Source organism: Protopterus annectens, chromosome 2.part0 (genome assembly GCF_019279795.1).
Source record: "Protopterus annectens isolate FY-2018-M chromosome 2.part0, PAN1.0, whole genome shotgun sequence".
Lineage (NCBI taxonomy): Eukaryota > Metazoa > Chordata > Ceratodontiformes > Protopteridae > Protopterus > Protopterus annectens.
Genome location: NC_056728.1, coordinates 117334608 through 117358386, shown reverse-complemented (window position 1 = coordinate 117358386; position 23779 = coordinate 117334608). Strand labels below are relative to the sequence as shown.

General features: G+C 39.7%; 1 protein-coding gene across 1 annotated transcript in view; it reads left to right on the top strand.

The window, feature by feature from the left end:
• Positions 1-2573: 2573 nt before the first annotated feature.
• The window catches only part of LOC122792988 (nmrA-like family domain-containing protein 1), a gene marked incomplete in the record, with an annotated part of 438251 nt that continues 417045 nt past the window's right edge, over positions 2574-23779 (top strand). Inside the window, 1 exon segment of the mRNA XM_044060607.1 lies at positions 2574-2731. Coding sequence (XP_043916542.1) covers positions 2689-2731 — 43 coding nt within the window.

Sequence of the window (23779 nt, the reverse complement as noted above, 5' to 3'; positions counted from 1 at the left end):
TGTGGTGTTCCATGCCTACCATGGTGTGTTATTCTGTAAACCTGCTTTCTATTACGTTGCGATTTTATGACATTTTTATATTATTTCTTTATGTTACAGCTTCTGCACACATGCCATGCGGTTCTGCTGTGTGTTACTATGGACATGACATTAAATGTTGTTATTTACGTGTTATGCATCTTTTCTTATGCCATTGGCTGTGCATTTCGCCATTGGCATATGTTTACATTGTGATACCTGGGTCTGGCCCTCTTCCATAGCTCCGATGTTATGTTTGGGAAAATGTAAACTGTGTTTTTTGGTTTACATTTCCGTGGGCTTACGCTACGCCTGTACCACTTCATGAATCGCTATATGCCTTCATTTGCATGGTGCAACACTGCACATGGGGTGATTTGCATACCTACGCCGGGGGCTGCGCAGATCTGGCGTACGCCGGTAGTGCACGTGGAATTGGATCGTACCTGAATCGCTCAGCGGCCATGTTTGGCATTATAACGCCTACGCCATGCATGCGCCTGGCGCAAGCTTCATGAATCCCGGGGTGAATTATTGCACAGTTTGTATATTGCACTTTACAGTCCTTCAGTGTGTAGGTGAACAACCTTAGTATTGTACATCCATAAAATAAGCCCCTTGATAGGCTAGTTATGTAACAGATGTCATGGCTCATTTTTCGCAAGAGTTCAACAGTCTAACAGAGTGGGGAAAGAAACTGTTTTTTAGTCTGGTGGTCTTACAATGCAGGCTTCTGTATCTCCTGCTTGAGGACAGGCGAGTTTACAGACCACTGGCAGCTTGCGTTGGATTGCTGGAAATCTTTTTGTCCCTGTCGATGCAGCAGCATTTGTGTAGATCCTCCAGAGGTGTAAGGGAGGTGTCAGTGATTATTTCTGCCAACCTTACAACTTTCTTGAGAGCCTTCCGATCCTGATTGTTACAGTCCCCATACCAGACTGCAATGCTGTTGGTCAGAACACTTTCAATGGTGCCCCTATAAAAGGTCTGAAGTATAGAGTTTGGTAATTTCCCTTCCTAAGTTTCCTTAGAAAGTGCAAGCATTGCTGAACTTTTTTGACTGTGCTGGATACATAGACTGACCAGGATAAGTTCTCCGTTATAAGAGCACCCAAGAACTTTGTACTCTTGACCCTTTCCACTGTCATCCCTTTCATCAGTAGAGGTTTGTGTGGTACTTGAAATCTTATGAAATCAATAATCAACTCCTTTGTCTTGTTAACATTCAGTGCTAGATTGGTTAACTACTGGGCTGGTGTGACAGCAACAATCTCTTTCCTGTAGGCCTTCTCCTCTTTTATTGTATAAATTAGTTTTATTTTTCCACTTGATGCACATTCAATTCTGTTTTGAGACTAAAACTGGTCCAATGGGATCAGTGTCCTACCCCAGTTAACAAACTGCATAAATAAACAAGTAGTCATTATTTCTTAAGTGCAATTCACCTCCTTTTCTCCAAGTCAAAAGTTTTAGGAGGAATTAATGGGGATAGATTTAAAAATTGAATCAAACTCTGGGACATCTCTGAAAATCAGGGGCAGTTGGCAGGTAGGTTTATCTGATCTTGCCTTATATGTTTGCCCTGTCCCTCATCATATCTCTCAACCAACTGGGGACAAATCCCAACAGAATCAGGGACAAATCCAGAAATAATCAGGGACTGTTTTAAAATATTAGCACTATTAATATGAGACATTTACAGAGTAAGAGAATATGAATTAATATATCTTCCTTCTTCTTTCGGCTGCTCCCATTATGGGTTGCCTCAGCAGATCAACTGTTTCCATTTCTTCCTGTCCTCTGCATCTTGCTCTGTCACAGAACCACCATGTCCTCTCTCACCACATCCATACATGCATTAAAACTGATGACTTTGGGAGTAAACTGCATTTAATAAATAATGACGATAATTCTGACTTACAGACTTTTAATCTTAAAAGTCGCTAAGTCAGAATTACTGTCATTATTTATTAAATGCAGTTTACCTCTTTTTCTCCCAACATCATCAGTTTTAGAAAGGATTAATAGGAACATAGCTAAATCCAAATCAAAACCAGGGATTTGCAGAAAATCAGGGACAGTTGAAAAGCATGTGTCCCTAAACCGCGGTGGAGCAGCAGTAGCATTGTTGCCTCACAGCAAGACGGTTCTCCTGTTCGATTCTCAGCTGGAGCGTCTTCTGTGCGGAGTCTCTGCAGGTTCTCCCCGTGCATTCGAAAAACATGCGTAGCATGGGCATGGGCGTGCATTTGCTGAAGGCTGGGCGTCGAATTGGCACTTCCGCACCCGTAAAAAAATCTACTGAGGGTTACAATCATTTAATACTATCAGAAATTACAGTTTTATATTTTTTACATTTAACGTATGTGTTTTATTGAAGTGCAAGGGCTCTTTCACTAAAAACGTGGAGCAAAAGAAGTGGTGAGGTAGAACAGCAATCAATCCACCTTCTTTATTACGTTTACACATGCGGGCAATCACACCACACGCTTCATTGCGAGCGCGTCTACAACAGTGGCTAGCAAATGCCACCTTTCGCTAATCGTTTGAACTCCTACAGTTTCGATCTGTTGGCGGAAGTCCCGCCCATTGGCTCCTAGATTGACACATTAGAGCGCGAGAGTTTAGCTTTAGAGTTTTTTTTTATTTATAATTGTGTAAGAATTCAATATGTCCGATACTCGACACATTATTGCGGTTTTTGGGGCTACAGGTACAATCTTGTTGAAGACCTCTTTTTACAAACGTCTTCACAGGTTTTGTTAAGGTTGAGGGTAATATCCTGTTTAGGAAGTCTGTTTTTCTGCTACAGTGCCTGTTGGCACTATTGCTTTGCATATGTTGGTATGCAGTGCAGTGTTGTTATGAAGTGAATTGTCTGGATAACACCTGAATAGGCTTTATTGCACTTTGTATTTGCCGTATTGTTGTTAAATGGCAGAGAATGAGGTAGTGATTAATCGAGAGATGCAAATATACGTGTTACATCTAAATATAAAAATGCAGTGCTTCGTTCTGCGATTTCTGCAAAACTCATTGACTTGTCACCTGGGTGGAAGATGTGTAAATGTGATTCTAGGATTTCACCCTGTTCAAAATTTTACAAAAAAAAAATGAATTCTTCAGACGATCTAGATGTGTTTTACTTTATGCACTTCATAAAGTATGAATTAATACGCTACTAAAATGTAGTAAACGTGATTTGTTTTGTAGGCGTTTGCTTATAATTTTGGCAGCGATGCTGTAGCCATGAACTAAATCGGAATTGATAACTGCTGTATTCCAGTAGATGCTGTTGTTTTAATGAAGCACCTGTCTGCCAATGATTTACTTTATGGTCCGGTTCATACCTCTCACCCTCTTATCACAAGAAATCTGGACAAAGCCATAAATAATGTGAGGATGAAGGCCCAAAAAGTGGCAGTTGTAAAATGGTGCTGTTATAAACTTGGAAAGTTGAGTGTGACAAGTTTAAGGGTATGAAGTCTGAAACTGAAATGCCTTATTATTTAGTGACTTCAATCCTCAGTGATTTGTCAGAAAACCACAGATTTTTTTGAGGAACAGACCAAAAATATGAGGTAAAAATCTTGACATTCTGGACAGCTGAGAGGTTGGTTCCAACTGTGAGAGACTTGGTGGTATGGCAGGGGTCTGGGCACACCGAAAAATGTGCGGGGTACCCTTCATGGCTATTAACTGCTTACTTGCATATTCCACAATCTGGGACAAATCCTGAAATACTTCATTATCACTTTTTAAAGTATTTTACTGTTAACTTTAATCATTGACAGAATAAGATGAGGCAAATTAGTATGCATTTTTCAGAAGTAAAAAATAATTCTTCAGTTATTGTCATTCTTTCTTAAATGTTATCCATCATCTTTCCTTCCTTAGTTGTCAGTTTTCAGAGAGATTAGTACAGACAGAACTAAATTTTGAGCCAGAATCAGGAACAGTTGAGACGGCATACCACTGAACTCTCCCTGATTTTTGACTCGGACTTTAGCTCTATACCTCGTAAAATGGTGACGTTTTTGTAGTAAAGGTAGTGAATTACACTTAAATGTTTGTTTATTTGACATTAGTTGACCGGGTTAGTCTGGCTGAGCTAATGCCCTTTTTCAGCGGAGGCCCAGGGAGAAAAGCTGCACAATTATAAACCATGATGTAGTACAATAACTAGAGTATTGTATCAAATATTTACAATTACAAGAATAAGAAAGAGTTCCACAGTTCTACACCATAAATATAAAGTAGCAGATTCCAGGTTTACAGTTCAGAATGATCAATCATTTGAGTCACAAGTCAGAACACTACTTTAGTTCATACAGGATGTTTGAATAGGCAATAAGAGCAGTTAGACTAAATTATTTACAATATAGTTACTTGATTTACAACAGAAGAAAAGCTGCAAGGTGCATACACTGTATATTTAATTCATAGGTGTTTACTAGGTAACGACCACAAGGGCCTTTTTAAGCCTAGCAACACATCCCAAATCTCTGACGACTGATACCCTTTGTAAGTGTAAGCATGGGCCTGGGAGATGAACCATTTACAGGTTACCTGCTTGCATCAGAGACATAGATGCCAAACCACAGATGGAACTTCTGGTTTCCCATCCAGTTGTACAAGTTGTACTTTAATTGGATTAGGGAGGAACTCTGCTTCACATGGATGGGGAGCCTGTTCCATAGATTGGGTTGTCTCTGGGATATATACCTGTCTCTCCAGCAGGTCCTATTTATATCACAGGCAAGGTTTAAGTCTTTAGAATGGGTAATTCTGGTACTGTTTGTTTTATGGACATGCAGGAGGTGCATCAGAGTGGGGTCTGACAATACCCTGTATGCCAGGCATAGATCTCCCCTCAAAAGCATGTAGGAGACGGAATACAGACATAATTGGGCCTTGGCCTTGTATGCATAGGACATGTGCATATGCATGCCCTGTAGTCTTGGAAGTTCCAGTTGTTGGATATGCCTGCCTGGTTGGTTATATAAAAGGGGCATTGTACTCAATGATAGGTCTGATGAATAGAAAACGAAAGAAGTGGAACAATTGGAACAATGACTTTAGAACCTGCTTTGTTTATAAGTTATATGCGAAGAAGAAGAATTTCCCTCACACCACTGCGAGCGTGATGATCAAAGAAAGGCCACTATATCTAGCGTGTTCCTAAGTCAACTCTGTGGTGCTTTTTTTCTTACTATTTAGTTTTTTCACCTGACCCAAGTCATTGTGTTTGTCTGTTGCCCAGCCCCTACTGGCCTAGTTGGAGAACAGAAGATGAGATTCATTGACAATTGAATCATCTACAAATGTAATCGGCCAGAGACCACTGACATTGGCCTTAACTTCTAAAAAGTAAATGCTAAAAAGGAGCAGTTCAAGGACTGATCCCTGAGGGAATCCACTTGTGACTGGCCTCTTTGTAGAGGTGGACTCCCCAATTCTAACTTCCTGGGTCCTGTCTGTGAGCAGGTTGGCTGTCCACCGGGTGACATATGGGTTTGTACCTAACCTCTTGAGTTTGTCAACAATGCCCATGTGGGGTATTGTCAAATGCGTTGGCCAAGTCAAGGTAGGCAGTGTGAATGATTTTGCCCCCATCCATTGCTTTGGTGACCTTCTCAAAGAAGTCCGCCAGATTGAGTAGGCATGATCTGCCCTTTACAAAACGAAACTGGGTCCAGTGTCTGGAGGCTTACTGTATCTCTGTTGATCATCTCCATGATAATTATTTCCATAGCTTTACATGTAAGACTAGTAAGACTTATGCACATTCTACAGTACAGTGCTTAGTGTACGGAATATAATTGGAACATTTTGTCTCTTGGTACTATTTAAGCAAATTATATATGGTAATGCAAGTCTCAGCACTAGAGATTTAGTAGTCAGTAAAGAGGAAGTAAGGAAGATGCAGGATTGCTTGAGGGGATAGGGTTAGTGAGGCAGGATAAGAGAGGAAAGGTAGTTTGGATGATGGGGTGAGGGTAGACAGTACAAGGACGGTGTTTACATTGGCAAGTCCTAGTGCTATGTAGAAAATTTTTGAGGGCAGTTTTAAATTGTTGTGGTTGATTTATACTTCAAATGGCAATTGAGTTCTTTCACTTCAGTATATGTGTATTAATTCACGTTTGCTTATTCTGTCAAGGTTTCAATTCAAAAGTAACTTTTGTCATTTAGATCTACATAAGTGTAGACCAAATGAGATTCCATGCAATCAGTTCATTATGGGACAGACAAGAAATCGCATACATAGACATAATTAAAAACAATATATAATAAAGCTACCACCATCTTATAAATCAACTTTACAAGTCAAACTTTCAAGTTAAATACTAAAGTTTTTAAAATACTTTGTTATTGTCCCTGATTCATTGTGAGATATGGTTGAGAGGTATCGTACATTAGGGCTGCAGTGTTAAGTTTGTCTACTGTCACCATCAGTACCTGTGCTGGGCAGCAGGTATGATGTGTCCACTTGCCACAACTCTACCCAGAAGCCTTTAGATTGGAAGTTTTCCAAGGGAAAGTGCTGCATGTGCTCTGGGACAAGACTGGATAATTTGTAATAATGTCCTCAGGGAGTGGGGGTTTGCAGGAGTCGAATTGTAGCAGTAGAATTAGTTGTCAGTAATAGGAGTGTTCTGTAAAATGGAAGAGGATCTGGTGATTTGACTTTCAATCCAAGCAATCTTATACATAATTTGAGTGAAAAATAACTATACTTGTTAAAACATGGTTCTGGTCAAACGTTAACTGGCCACAATGGCTTCACTGCTACTGTACTTGTAGGCAGGTGCGCCCAGTCTCCCAGTGGCATCTCAAAATTGAGGGCCTAAAAGGAAACCACAAGTTAGTTGTATTCTGAGAAGGTTGCCCATAAATAAATGCTGTGCAACTGTACTGTAAAAGCCACCCAGACGTGCTTTTAAGTATCATCCAGTAAGCATATTTGTAGAACCAACCGACAAGCCCCCAGCTCATACTGCTTGTGCATTAAGCCCAGTGTAAATGAATGGTAAATGACTAAGTATTTGTAGTCTGAACAGTTTGAGAAATTTAGGTAGGTTTCTGTCCCGTCTGCGATATTACACATTGGTCAATTGGCTTTCCTCATAGTGTTTATTTATTTATTTATTTATTTGTATACTGGGGTAAAGTGTCAAGGTCATTCCATTTCTAGGTGCTGAATAAGATTTTAAAGACACAATAAGATGGTACCCTGTACTTACACTGAAATTTGGACCTGAAGACAGTATCAGCTGTATATTGTTTAGAACACCCTAAGGCAACTGCCCTTGTGTCCAGATTTTAGCCTGTCAGCTACGTTAGCTGTACCTTACCTAGTTCACCCTGAGACATGTGGCTTCAATTCTGGATTTCAGCTGATCGGCTACTTTAGATGTAGCTTACCTTGATCACCCTAATGCAAATGTTTTCAGTACCAGATTTTGACTGATTAGCTGCTTCAGCTGCACCTTACCTAGATCACCCCAAGGAAACTGGATTAAAGTCTAGATTTCATCCAATCAGCTATTTCAGTAATACTTTGCCTAGATCACTTGCTGTAGCCAGCAGTGAATTGCAAAACTGCATCATGAACCCTGTATGAAAACCTTGACACGAAAGGCGCACTATAACTGTCCCGAATCATTCCACCACTGTACCCAGAGGCAGGTAGAAGTGGTGCACTGCCAGATTGCTAAAATCCTTTCTGCACATTTGTGCACTATTTTACTGCCAAAATGCTAAATTAGCTAAAGTAAGAGACTTCAATATAACCTGTAATATTGCATTTTGTAAGCATAATCTTTGAAGGGGTGGCCACGGTGGTGCAACGGTTAGCGGCGTCACCTCACAGCAAGAGGTTCTCCGGTTCGATCCTCGGCCGGGGTGCCTTCTGTGCGGAGTCTGCATGTCCTCCCTGTGGTCGCGTGGGTTTCCTCCGGGTGCTCTAGTTTCCTCCCACTTCCCAAAGACGTGCTATAGGTTGATTGGACACTCTAAATTGGCCCTAGGTGTGAGTGCGTGTGTGTGCCTTCTGTGGAAGGTTGGGCGCTGGGCTGGCAACTCGCCACCGTAAAACTCTACTGCCAATCATGAGCGGACAGGTGATCAGCTGTGGTGACCCCTAACTGAGAAAAGCCGGAAGAAGTAGTAGTTTGACATTATTATCCCATAGCCTTGTGGCAGCTACGTTAAAGAATTCAGGTTGTGATGAACATTCTCTTTCTACAGCTGTGTTAAAAACTCGGTTTTCTCTTTTAAAATGTGGAAGTCTGTCTTATTAGCTATTCTTTTTCAGAGTACACTTCTGGGGTCGAGTTTTATCCCATTTTGTCTCCCCCCATGCACACACTTCCCAGCATTAAAATAATTCTCTATTCAGAAGACATTATCATTCTGGTGGTCATCTTCCACTCACTGAGATCATAACACACTTTGAGAAGCACCTTTGCAATGTATCAAAATGTCTGAAAATCAATGGTTTAACCAATTTCTCCAGAAAAAAAGCTGAGGGTTTGGGACTTGGCAGTGCCATGGGCAAGTCCTCCCTGTTCAAGCCATCACAAACCCACTGTTAAACAAGCTCTTCAAAACAGACGGTCTATTTATATTCTCAGTTAAGTAGGTAGACCAGTTGTTGAATTTCACTTAACACATTCAACAAATAAGGACAAAAATGAACAAGCTTCCTGTTTGGTCCTGGGAAATCTCTGTTTTTATCAATCCATAGAAAGGGCAGTATTTGGCAAAGTGATTATAGTTCTGAAGTTGTCTTCCAGTTATTTGAAATGTGTTTTTTTAGTTATTGCTTCAGTATGCCAGAAAAACATGTTCTCCTTACAGCCACCACAGACCAGTGCTGCAGATTTAGTTTCCTAGCCTCACTGAATGAACAGCACAGCAGTATATAAATGAAAGTCAAAGCTTGCTAGTTTAAGAAACTGCAGACTACCTACCAGCTTCTCTGATATTTAGACTCGTAGCTCTCAACCTTCCGTCTCCAAAATGTGGAACACTTATCCCTCATAATGTGGAGCAAATGGGCAAAATGAGGAACACGTACTAATGGCTTACTAACATCTTCAACTAGGAAGGTCATATGATAGTTAAAATATGATGGCTCTTTTAATGGATTAATATGATTTATTTCTATTTATCATGGATATCCAGTTAAAAACTTCCCAATACTGAATATGTGAGCTAACCCTTTCAGTGTGGAACTTCGAGGAACATGAACTTTTAAGACCCAAATGAGGTACGTTCCTTGTAATGAGGTACACTTGAGAGGTATGTTTAGACTTCTAAACCCAGTTACCTTTTCCTCCATCATTATCAGAATAACATGGACCATCCTCATATAAACTCTGTGGTTACATAATTACAACTCTCTCCATTCGGTCTCTGCTAATCCAAATCACAAGCTGAATGTCAGTGCTTCTCAACATCCACAATCTTCTAATACTCTGGTATTTATCAGACACCCTGGAACCCTAGATTCCCATCTGCTTAGTTTGGAAATGCAGCATAAAAAGTTTCAGACCATCACTAGACTATAAAGAAAAGTTTTTCCTCTAGCTGCTTAGTCGGGTCTACCTGTTTCACCACTACTGTGTGAGAAAGAGTAGGAAATCGGCATATCTAAAGTTAGCATGTCCATTTTTGGAATTTGTAAATACTTATTCTCAGATGCATGTATTTATTTGACACACACAGTGTTAAAATCCCTTGTAAACACAGATTTTTTATTGTGCTATAATCTGTTTCCTGTGTGCCATTCAGCGGTGTCTGAAGTACATCTCATTACTGTAGTTAATAAATTACAAATGCATATATCTGTATGTATTAAATGTAAATACATTTAAATTGCATTCCTCTGCAAGTAACCATTATTCATTAAAAAAAAAAATCACTTGCCCACCTCTGATTGCATGGCGTGTAAATGTATTTTTTCAGCACATAAGGCATGTTTCAGGTCTCAGTTATGGAGGCCAGAGTGTGCAGTAGAAGTTACAAAGATGTTATGGGAACTGATGAGCAGGAAGTGTAAGGAAAGGTATAGAGCATAAGAAATGTGCATTATGAAGGAGAGAAAGGAAGGGAGGAACCATTATGTGGATGGACTTTGTCCTAAGTGGACTTATAAGTGGTATAAGCCTGATGTGAGCAGATGGGAGGAAGGCAGAGGCGTCAGTGTCTACTAGAGGTATAGCAGTTTGGAATCACATAAGGAAATACTACTTGACTGAGATAGTTGTGATGCTCATAAAACACATTGTGGCAGAAGAGTGTAGTTTATGCAGATGTATATAGTACCTGAAGGAGGTGGAAGAAAGGATAGCTATTGGCAGTTAAATACGTCCATCTTCAACATTCAAGTGGACTTCCCGGACAAACCTCACTTTCCTTTTCATTGGCGATATTTCTTTTTCAAGATGATTCTTGGTGGCATAGTACAAGTTATACCTCTCAATTGTTTCAGATTTTGACTCTGTTTTAGCTCTGTCCCTCTTAATCCCTCCAAAAATTGGTGGATTTGGAGAAAAGGTGGTGAATAAAACTTAATAAATAATGACTATAATTGAGTTATATTTTCTGAAGTAAAAGGAGTCTATATATTGTTTCACATGCAGTCACTTCAAATGAAATAAAAGATATTTTTTTTCCATATTGATTAATTTAAATAATAGTCATATTTCTCATTTATCTATATTATTGGTATACAAGTAAATAGGTAAGCTATCCTACAGAACCAGAAATCCCATAACTAATGTAAACAAATAGTAAAATTTCTCTTGTAATTTTTATATGTTAGTAAGATTTAGTAATGGTATACAGATAAGACAGTTGGAAGCATTGTGTTTAATGCTCTTATAGATACATAGGTGTTTACTAGGCTAATGACTACAAGGGGCCTTTTTAAGCCTAGACATGCATCCCAAATCTCTGAAGTTCTGGTACCCTTGATAAGTGTAAGCAGTGGTTTGGGAGATGAGCCATTTACAGGTTGCCTGTGTTTGTTAAAGACATAGGTGCCAAGACGGAGTAGTTTCTGGCATACATACCTGTCTCTCCAGCAGGTCCTATTTCTAGTACAAGCAAGGTTTAAGTGTTTAGAATGGGTAATTCTGGTACTGTATATTTTGTGGATATGTAGGAGGCCCATCAGAGTGGGGTCGGACATTGCCCTGTATGCCAGGCATAGATCTCCGCTGTAGGAGACAGAATACAGGGATAAGGCCTTGAGGCAGGCTGCAAAGGGCATTTCACTTACACCCTGTACTCTTTTTTGAGGAATCTCTGTGGACGTTCCAGTTGTTGGATATGCTCCATTTGTTGATTAGGTACATACCAAAGGGGGCATTGTACTTAATGATTGGTCTGAATGCCAAATACAGTGGAACAATTACTTCCATGGACCAAGTTGCCATACCTTTGTTTATAAGTTGTACAGCACAGAATGATTTCCTCACTACTGTAGACACATGACGGTCAAAGGCTAAATGGTTAAAGTCTGTGTGTGTCCCTACGTCCCTGACTACTGGGTCAACTCTAAGGGGTGTGTTGTCCATATGCTAGTTACCAGGGGTGGATGACTTCCAGAAGGATACCTTTATGCATTTCATGGCATTTAGTTTTAGTCCATGGCTCTGACACCAGTTGTTTCTGTGTCAGCCCTTCCTGGAGAACATCTGTGTCAGTGTGGGATTCAATGACCATTCCTAATTTGCAATCATCTGCAAATTTTAGTCACCCAGAGACAACTAACATTGGTCTTGACTTCAGAAAGGTAAATGCCAAAAAGGAGCGGTCCAAGGACCAAGCCCTAAGGGACTCCACTTGTGACTGGCCTCTCTGTAGAGGTGGACTCCCCAGTTCTAACTTCCCGGGTCCTGTCTATGAGCCAGTTGGCTATCCACCTGGTGACATACGGGTTTGTACCTAACCTCTCGAGTTTGTCAACAGTGCCTGAATGGGGTATTGTCAAATGCCTTTGTCAGCTCAAGGTAGGCAGTATGAACCATTTTGTCTTCATCCATTGTTTAGTGACCTTCTCAAAGAATTCCACCAGGTTGAGAAGGCATGACCTGCCCCTGATGAAACCAAACTGGGTTGGGTCTAGTGTCCGGAGGTTTACGATATCATCTTGACTGTTGCTCACTGCATTATGAGGCTATTTTGTACCGTGCATTTTTGTACATGTCTTTTTGTTTATTTGATAGGAATTTGCATATGTTTCTTCATATGTTTCATGAGATGCTTTCTAATGATTGGGGTATGTACAATTGTGATTTGTTAAGCTTTGTCTTTCAAATGTTCTTTGACAAGTAAGTAAAAAGGGATTTACTTGTCTCATATTCTGACATTTTATTATTAGAATAAGGGAAATGTAGGCATATTAATCACTAACTTGCCTAAAACTGAAGAAACAAGATGTTCCTATATAGTATCCTGGGGAAAAAAACAAAACCTATTACTCGTCATGAATCCGAGTGTGAGTTTTAAGTTGCTGGACTCATGGAGGGAAAACAGATGCGTATCAAAAAGGTTTTCAGACTGCCCAGCATAGATGGAAAAAAAAAAAACAAGGAGATGTTTGTTTACATAGGGACGAACTGCTACCTCATAATGAAACAGCTGTTCTTTACTTTTCTTCATCCAGTAGATCTGAATTTGCCATGAACCATGCTGACTAGTTGTGTTACTATAGCAGCAGAGGTTAAACAAGTTCTGAGTACTGGGTTACCATGGACACATGCTTTTGCCTCCTACAGGTTTTTAAAGGACTGTTAACAATCAAACAAAATTCTCATTAGCAGCCAGCAGCAAATGAGACCCTTTGGTGTCAGACCCTCAAGTTTATGCATTGTTCAAAGCCATAAGTGGTCACTGTGTTGCTAATTGGTGTTAAGCGCACTAAAAAAAGACTTCCATTGTCTTTCACAGATGAAAAAATAAAATGTTTGCTACACATGAATAAACTGGAGCAGACACCACTGTATTTGATTTTGTTTACTTGAGTTAAGACTGCTTTTTAATTTAGATTGCTGTTCGATATCCAATTCTCATGATGCATATGGTGCATTTGATTGTGTTTTTAGTTTTATCATTCCCCATGTGCAATGTTTTAAGTACATTTACCGAAGATGGGAAGGGAGTGAGGGATCAGCCAGCAGTTTCTGTCCTGTACATCTTCAACAGTGTCTTTGTCGAACTGCCCATTTGACCAAACTTAACTTTGTTTATTTTTACTTGTAGAGCTGTGCCCACGTGTCCTATCATGTAGCACTCTGTGCCCCCTGCCCTTCATTACAACTAACTCTGGAGCTTCTCCAACTTAAGGGTTAAAAACTAACAGCCTACATCAATTGCCCTTTCATTTGTCATACCTTGCTTTTTTAATGCATTGGACAAGACCAGTTTGACTAAGTGGCTGCAGAAAAGTTGTTCAGATGTGTAATGAAATGTGTCTGAAAGACAGTTGAGCAGAAAATACACTTTGTTTGATATCTAGGAATGCAAATTCTGTTCCACAAGTTTAAAAGTGTTGATGCTTTCTTTCCACTTCAGTGTTCATTTGAGATGATCAAGAGATAGAAACACCTGAATTTTTATAGACTAGATGCATCATTGAAAATTACACATCCAGGAGCAGAGCTGTTTTTTTTAGTTTACAATTTAGTTGACCATCATTTTTAACTTACTGGCTGTTGTGTTATAGTAACAGGCAGAGTGGCTGTGATGCAGTTCAGGTTTTTACTGCAATTTTAATGTGTTGCATTATCTGAGCAAGGCAGTATAAGTAGGAGTCAGAATCCCATGAAGAAGTTAGAGCATGCATTCTGTCCTTTTTGGCACTTTTAGTGTATTTTGTTATAGTAAGCCATTGGTTGCATTTTTATGGAGTGTTAACCTCTGTCGACGTTGTCCTGTTCGATTCTCAGCTAGAGCGTCATCTGTGTGGAGACATACGTGAATGGGCATACCTTCGTTGAAGGTTGTGCGTCAGGGCCGGCAACTCGGCACGTAAAAATCTACTGCCAGTCATTAACAGACCGCAGTTCCGCTGTGGCGACCCCTAAAAGTCGAAAGACACAAACAACAGCCTCTGTCGGGGGGACATCTCTTATTACTCTCTTGTATGTTGTGATAGGGGTCACAATAGAGGGCAGCTTCTGTGGTTGTGCTGAGTTAAAAGCACTTTGCCACACAAGAAAGCCAGTTTTTTGTTTGCTGCTGCTTTGAGGTCTTGATCATTCATTGATGTTCTGATGTCCTTCATGTTTTAATATACATGGCTGCAAGCAATTTACTGATGTCCTCTTTTAGCTAAGAGTATGCTCCTAAGTCAGTATTCTTCAGTTATTGGGGGGGGGGGGGCTCAGACTCATTTTGCTGTCAACCTAGGAAAAGGGGCTTGTCAGAAGTACAGATATTAATTTCTTTAGTGGCCTGTCTCAGTGGTTCAAGTTTCTCCCCAATCCTGAACCACTTTCCCTAGAAAGCTTGTTAAGTTCACTTTGTTTGTAGCAGCACTCAATTCCAGTAAAAAAAAAATAATGAACCAGTTACATTTAACCCCATACCAAAGACTCTGGGCCTACCTGCCTATTCATATGGGTGATGAATATTACACTCTGGGGTCTAAATTTATTGGATCATACTGCTTTTAAGCTGAAGATAGACTGTCTCTCAACAGGAGTGTTTTTAAGTAGAACATAGTATTAACGTTTTTCCTCCTGTGACCTTAAACTATATTGTAAAATGTATGGTCAGCATGGTAGAGTTCCTAAGCTGTCCCAAAGGTTCATAGCCAGACAGCCCTCTCAGCTGCTTCTATCAGTTGTCACAGTAGAGTAGAAGAGAAAGAGGAACATGGATTTACCTTCTGCTCATAAAGTTGCCGTTTTCCATTGTCACTCAGGAGAGGTGGTAGGATGGTCGATTGTTTGGTGGTTCTTTGTCTCTGTCTGGGTCATCCAGTCCATGGGAGTATTAAACATCCTCTTTCACTGAAGTATTTCAGTTCCATTTCCACCTGGATAAAGATCCCCAAGTAATCTTAGTGCCATCCCCAACCTGGATGGATATAAAATGGATACCTTGACCTTGTGCATTATAAGGGACTGAATAAGTGGCCACCACACTTTTCACTTTTGCAATAGCTGCACTGAATAATCATTATCAAAGCAGATCTTTTTCCAAGAATATATAAAACCCAGCCTGACTCTTGTTGCTCGTAGCACTTTTTATTCTCTCTTCATATAGATGAGCTATGAATTTGACTATGATAGGTTTGAGTGGTAAGGGAAATAAATGGTGCACTTTCTCCAGTCTCAGTTTTATCCATGCCTAAAGAAATGCCAAGATATCCCTCTAGACCTCAAAACAGTTCTGTTAAAAGCAAGTGAACCAATCCAAGGATGTAGTGCAGCCCTTATGATACAAAATGATATAATACTTTGGATAAGAATTGGAAAGTTATTCCAGTATCTTGTCAGTGCAGCTGAGATGAAATTCTGTCTCCAAGCAGTAGAGAGCCCTGGAATCGGGTTCATATTATAACACCGAATGCTGAAAACAACAAACGGTGTTACAGCAACACATATTCAGCGGACGCTGAAAATGTCGAAACCACAGAACAGCAATTTCTTTCAGCCGCTTCGCTGTTTTGCCTGTTCGCCCAACATGTGTCAACAAAAACGCATTAGACAAAATGTGTTTTCGTCGTTCTAATATGAACCCTTGGAATCTAATAAGTGACATTTGTAGCGCATGATGTCAACTCTTTCAAGTGCCAAAAACAGTCTTGGTTCATTTCTTCGAGTGAACATGCACACACACACACCCTGCCGTGTGGGAGGCTTAGCCCCAAAACCTCATCTGAATAAATAAAACTAGAAAAAAAATGCCTGAAGTCAGCGTACATTGAAGCAATAGTATCCCGTACATGTTGGACTTTACAGTATTGTTGATGCATTAGAACCATGCCAGAAATAAGAGGGGAAGGGTATTCAATGCAAACTCAATGTTCAGAATGCCTCCCTTCTTTCTTCTGCACCAGAGTTTGCTAAATTAAAACTTTTGCCAGTGCTTGAATGAAACCCATGCTCCTTTCGGTTCACCTCTCTATCTCCTGTAACCCCGTCACTTTGTCTTTTACTAAGAGTCATTCCCATGCAGTATAAGTAAGGTCTGATGTGGAAACAAGAAACAGTCAATTTAATTGTGTGACTGTTACACAGCCTTTAAAAGCTTAAAATTTAGCTTTAAAATGCTGTAAAGCATTGAATAAAATGGGTTTCTTGTGTACTGGCACTGTAGTAAAAAAAAAAAAAAAAAAAATCTGGACGTCAGTGTAGCCCATAGGCTCTGTGCAGGTCTGGTTTTAAATAATTCTGATGTGGTGTTTTGTTTTCTTGTAATACTATAATTGTTGCAGTGGTATCCACAGGTAATCTCTGAGTTTTTGTCTCTCTCTCTCTCTCTCTCTCTCTCTCTCTCTGAGTAATCATCAATTGGCCTCCCAGAACTGAATTAATATCCATTGAAAATTTTCTGTTAGCTGTGGAAACTCTCAGGCATCTCTTTCATGATGTACTTTTTTACTTTATATTCTTGTAATATTTTTGTCTTATTCTGTATATTGTTCAAAGGATGTAGCACTTTAGACCTTGACTTCTGCCAAAAGTTGCAGTTGACATCTGAAGAAACGTTCCTTTTGTAGGTTGAGCTATTATTTCTTGTTAAAAATCTGTTTTCTGCACCAAGTGCTTCCCGAGAAAACAAACCAGCTTATAAGGAAAACCAAGTTTAGCAGCACTTTTTTTATTGTGCTTCTTGGTCTCTCACAAACCACAACAAAAGGCTGAGAGAAATCCATTTTGTCCCTTGCAGCCTGAGAAGGAAAATAAGTTTTTAGGGAAAACCAAGTTAGTACAGAATGTTCTATCTTTAATGAACTTTTGGGTTAGAGCTGTTCTTTTATCCCTTCCTTCCATTATCTGCACCACCTTGTATTTTTTCTCTGGTGTGATCCCTGGTATGACATTGAGAAGTTATTGGGCAAACCAGTAATAGCCTCTTATTCATTAAGCATTTGAAACTTTACAAATGTTCCTGTAGATTATGTACATTTATGAAGGCTGGCCTTAGACCAGGGACCTATTTGGCCTCATACGGCCCTGCTGTCACAGGGTGCCCACACTGGGTTGCGGCAGGATCAGTATGTTTTATGTGGCCCATAAGACAGACTTTGCACTTTGTTATAGTAACTATTAAGCATTTTCCTACATGTAGTCTTGTTTCTGCAGTAGCTATGAGCCATGTTACAAGAGTGGACTACATTTCCTATCATGCACTGCACTAGCGGCTTGTATAATATTATTAATACTGCAGTTGTGTGATCCTTGTATGACTCAGTGTTAGCTGCTCATTTTTCCATAGTAATTAGTTACTGCTGTTGAGTACTCAGCAGGGTTTTCAACCTAGAACTGAGGTTAGAGTAACCATCTGAGTTTGTGTTTCATTCGTGTTACTGTTGCAGAAGATGGTAAAACCATGTTTAATATGAAGACTGAGGCTTGGTACTGTGTTTTCTTTTGTTCCCACCACTGATGTGGGGAATACAACTGGTTCTGAATGAATCTAATAATAAAAAGTAACTAGAATAGTTGGCCTCTGGTGGTATGAAAATAAACGGCTAGTAAGCACAACTAAAAAATGAACAGATGCTGTGATGCAGGGTAACTTCTAATCACTGGGACTTGTGACAGAATTTTACCAGTTCAACAGTGTGACAGAGAAACAGTTACTGCTAATGCAGGTAGTAGCAAAATTTAAGAAAATGTAAAACACAAGGTGTGTATGTTGAGTGTGGGGAGGCAGAAGGGGATAGAGACATGATTCCACTTAGCTAAAGTAAGAAAGCAGTAGCAAAAGCAGTTTGATGCATAAAGGTACTGCAAGGTTACCGTAGTTTGAGTCATGTACTGTGTGTGTGTGTATGTCGGTCAGACAAGTAGAAACTTAGTTAGAAAATGGGCTATAGGAGCAAGTGCATGTCGCTTTCTGCTACCCTGTCATATTCTCTGTTTGCCCACATATTTTAATTTACTAATATCTACACCAGCCACTTTTTCACCTGTTTCTTTCCTTTAACTTTTACTCATACCCTTTAGTTAATAAACATCTGTTCTGGTTCTTTCTTAACTATTTTCACCTAAATTCATTTACTCTGACTTTTAGTATTACTCAGTGACCATCTTTGATTAAATTCTGGATCTCTTTTGGTGGCTAAAGACCACTCCTCCTACCTCTACTCTGTTCTGCTCCTCTGTGTCATGTTGATGTTCTGCACAGCTGCTACACCTCAGTAAGAAGATTCGCTAAATCTTGCTGCCTATGTTACTCTTTCTGAACCGTGTTCACTCACTCTAATTGTAGAACTGTGACATCCCCTCACTTTTCACTTTTTCTACTGCAGCATACTTTGTTAGGCATTTCTAATCATATTATATCCCACTTCTCTCATAACTGGCATTGCTGAAAAAAATTCATATTCTTACCCCATTTGTTACTGTGAGGCAGTCCAGATAGATTTCTGTACAAACTGTATCACAGACACCTATATCCCTGTCATCCAGCCTGCTTATTGTTGGACTATAGTATAATATAATCGTGAATTAACTCTGGTATACCATGGTTGTTGCACAAAATTGAAAAAATAAGCGCAAACTCAAAGACAATACTGGCTAGACTGTCCTCTTCCTTCTTATTAGATCGGGGGTTATATATATATATATATCAGTCATAGTCCTGAGGCTTCTCATAAACTAGTGTCAGTGATGCAAGAGATTGCACACTCAGATTTGGTGCAGAATGCTGTGGGTTCTAGTCCCACACCAGGTAGATCAGTTACTGACACTGCACTCCTGAGTGTGTCATCCTTTTGATGAGATGTTAACCAAAAACAATTCTGGCACTTGCTTCATTAAATGAAATCCTGCACCCAGAAAACCCTACTACCTGCAACCCCTACTCCGATAAAACTTCCCTCGAAACCGTCACTCTTCTTAACTCGTACTTCATAGAATCTATTCGCAAACTAACCCAAAATGGAAATCATAATTTCACACATACCACTACCAGTAATACCTCTTTCACACTAAACCTACAGACCTGTTGCCATCCTCTCTTCACTATCTAAACTCCTTGAAAAATGCATACGCAAACAGCTTCTTAAATACCTAATAGATGAAATCCTCCTAACCTCTACTCACTCTGGATTCAGACCCCATCATATTACATCCACTGTCCTTCTGTCCTTTACTCATACTGTTGCTGAACCCAGAGACAAAAATCTACTTGTTTATCGCCTCTTTCTTGACCTCTCAAAAGCTTTCGATACGGTCTCTCATTCTAATCTTCTTGCTAAGCTAACTGATCTCTATGTATCCCCTCTACTATTAAACGATTCTCTAGTTATCTCACTAATAGACAACAGTCGGTAAGATGACACTCCTCCTGGTCCCCTTTCTTACCCATTCCTACTGGGGTCCCGCAGGGCTCCATTCTTGGCCTGCTACTCTTTAATGTTTTTACTAACAAACTACACACTTCCTCTACAACCTCCACCCTGATAAAATACATGGACGACTCCACTCTTGTCTCCTGTATTTCCAACCTTCTTTCCAACCTTCTTTCTATCACTCAAAATACCCTTTTGTCCATAGAAAATGGCTAGCTGACAACCAACTGACTTAACCCCAAGAAAACCGAACTTCTACTCTTTCTTCCCAAATCCCTCTCTCACCTCAAAACCACCTTCACCATTTCTTCTCTTGATAACACCATCATTCAAGCTGACCCACATACAAAGTTCCTTGGTATTATAATTGATGACCAAGTGAAATTCGATGCCCATAAACAGCACTGTATCAAAAAGACAAATCAGAAATTGAATACCTATCTGCTGTCTCCAAACAAACTCTAGCTCAGGCATTCCTCCTTCCTTGTCTACTATATGCCTCTCCTATTTTTACTAATCTACAATCCAGCCTTTTAGCTAAACTCTGTTAAACCTATTACAGTGTTGCAAAATTTTCCAGTAACCAACCTTACAAATCACATCACTGCCTTGCTTATAACTTCACTGGCTGGATTTCCCCAAACACCTGCTTCTCTCCCAGTTGCAACTCACACACACTTTACTTCCCAAACCTGAAAAATTACATGGAGCTGCTTACTGTGATGGATTTGAAGTCTTCTTAAGACACTCAGTCTTGCTGGCTGGATTCTGCTAAAATTCAAAGTCTGGTTATATTTGCATTCACAGTCTGTTGCATACAGAAACTTACAGAATATACACTGATGAGAGAATATACTTTGCAGCATCAATTTAGAGCAGCAACAAATAACTTCTTATATTAAATCAAACAGACTAACGTTGCAGCTTAAAGTACTGTTTTACTTTACTTCTCATACAGTACAGATGATGAGAGAGATATAACATTTACCTCGAGACAAAATGTGTCTCTACAAATACCTCTAACATAACTGGATTCGTACAGCTCTTTATATACAATTTTAGTCATGCACAAACATATACATTTCCTCTTGGTATTCTATTTTGGAGAATTGCTCATCCTGCAGAAACAGTACTGATTGTTGCAGATGCTGACGCAAATGCTGACTTGATATTATTATTTTTAAGCTTCCTTGTTTAACCATATCTTGTCACATTTTTGCTGAGTTTTATAAGAAACCAGCTTTTCTGACAGTGTGCACATCCTGTATTCTATTTGGATCTTTGTATAAGAACATCTGTTCTTACAATGCTGATAAACATGTCCTGTTGTCCATGCAGAAAAACATGTTTTTGAGGAAACAAATTGCCACAGTGTCATTGTCCATTTTGCATTTTTGCTCTTGCATACATCCTGTTTTTAAGTCTGTAAGGGAAAAATATCCATTCAGCAGGTTCCTTGTTTTCCAAGCCATGGTCATTTAGTATGAATGCTGATCACATATTACTAAACTCTGTTTCTGCATTTAAGCAAGCATTTTCTTTCAGCATATTTACAACATAATTAATTTTAGCCTTATATTCATAATATCTAACAAATCCCTTAGCCTGTCCCTTTCTCTCTCCTCCCTAATATCCCTCTACACCCCCTCCTGCACTCTTTGCAGCTCAGACCAGCACCTACTTGACACCTACAAACCCAACAAAAATATTGGCAAACTGCTTTATAAAAAACAGTGTGTCCCAGGCTTGGAACAAGCTCCCCCTATAACATCCGAACCATTGCTAGCACAAATCTCTTTAAATCTAAACTTAGAAATTTCCTCCTAAATGCCAGCACCTGCCATTGCCAATATCCTACTTGATCCCCCCACTCCCTCCACTTATACCTCTTTACTATCTCTCATATTGCTACCTAAGCTGTCTTCATTGGCTCCTTTCTGAAACTTATGATTCTCAGTCCACGTCTTACAATAATTTCTTGTGCTCTGAATACAGCAGCAATACCAGCTATATTTGTCTCTCACCTACATACATCTTCTTACATAATACCAAGCTAATTCTAATGTGTAACCCCAGTTGTGTATACTCATTTGTAATTCTGCCTGTAATTACTACTTCTTTCGGCTTTTCCCAGTTAGGGGTCACCGCAGGGGATCACCTGTCCGCTCATGATTGGCAGTGGAGTTTTATGGTGTCGAGTTGCCAGCCCAGAGCCCAGCCTTCCACAGAAGGCACACACTCATTCCTAGGGCTAATTTAGATTGTCCAGCCCACCTATAGCATGTCTTTGGGATGTGGGAGGAACCCATGCAACCACAGGGAGGACATGCAGACTCTGCACAGAAGGCACCCCAGCCGAGGATTGAACCGGAGGACCTCTTGCTGTGAGGCGGCAACGCTGACCACTGCACCACTGCAGCCACACTCTGCCTGTAATTACTGTAGAACGTTTTTCTAAGCCCCTGCAATTTATTTTTCATTCTAGTCTGTCCAAAATTTGTATATCCTGTAATGTGTATTATTTCTTTTGTAATGTTTCACAAATTGTATCATACTATATTTTAAATTGGAGCTTTTCTCCTCGGGTCACCACTGAAAACGGGCCACTGGCTCAGTTGGACTAACCCAGTTAACAAATGACAAACAAACCAAGGTCCTGTCTACTTCAGTTGGTGGTAGCGCAGGTAGATGTAAAATAGCCTATGCTACTTCTTTCAAAGAGTGGAAGTTTCCCAATGTCCTGGCCAAATTTCCCCTAGTAGTATAAGCACCACCTTGGGTCTCCCCTGAAAAGAGGCTACTAGAGTAGTGGGACTAACCTGGTCAACAAAGCATAAATAAGTAAAATTAAATATACCACAGCCACCCAGCCTCACTCTTTGACATCTGCTATCTTCTCCTTTGGACCCTCATATGGCCCATTTCAGCTGGATATAATATTACAGATGTTAATGCTCACAGCATATTTTCTTAGGATGAGCAGGTCCAGACATTTGTCAAGTGGATATCTTATGCATATGTGAACTGTGGTTCAAAATGCATTCACGTGTGTGTGTGTGTGTGTGTGTGTGTGTGTGTGTGTGTGTGTGTGTGTGTGTGTGGTCTGTATCCATGGATATAACCAATTCAAATGAGCCTGCAAAAAAAAAATGTATGGATAGTTACCATGCTTGCTAAGGATCACCTCAGTTTTTCTGTGCTTAGCACTTGGTGGCGCTAAATAAAGTTAGAGGTGTGATTTATTTTTAATGCCCCCTTAGGTGCCTCCAGTCTGTTGAACTTGCCACCATCCACCATTTACATCACCCTGTCTGTTTCTCTCAAAAAAAAAAAAAAAAAAAAGTAACCCTGAATCTCCCAGAAAGGACACACTAACATTGATTAAAAAAAAATCACTGCTGAATTCCTTTGTTGGGGATTTCAGTTTTGATATTTCACACCCAGTAGTTAATAAAACTATGTGGTATAACACATTTGATCATTTTTTTCTGTATTACACTAATAAGAGGAAAGGAAGACCAAGTTTTATTAGTGTAGGTTCTCTTTTCTTACCCTTCCAGCATAGTTCCATGTAGTGCTTAAGTAGACTATTTTAACTACCATGATGTGTTAACCATCAGGTCTGGAAATGAAACTGCCTTCATTCGTTAAAGAAGAGCAGGTCAGTCACATGATACAAACTGATATCTGGTTGTTCCTGGACTGGTGTTCATCTTTTGATGATGTAAATTATTTTGTCTCTATTGTATATATTCTTGATAAACTAGACCCATATTATGTTTTAGTCATTTGTATCCGAGACCCTAAAGTTTTAGTTATCTCATTGTGCAAAATATCAGTGAAGTGCAGCAAATCAACCCTTATCATACCTACTTCAGGAACACTAAGGACAGAATGTAACATGTCCATTAAATGCCAAAAATCTGACTACTTCACAGCTCTCAAACAGTTCCAGATTATAACAAATCCTTTTTGAAACAGGATTAGTCTTGTTACACCCAAGGAAGCTAGCAATTGCTTCTCTTCCAAAACAGCCAGGTTCTAAGGTAGCTTAGATTTTCATAAATTTTAAAACAATTATTTTTCCCTAAGACCATTGATTACAGAATGCCTTGTCTACTACTGAGCCAAAGTTCAGTCTTCAAACAGTTTACTCAAAATCAGAAGACCTCTAAACAAAATAAAGGACAGGTTCTGGTTAGTTCCAATTTT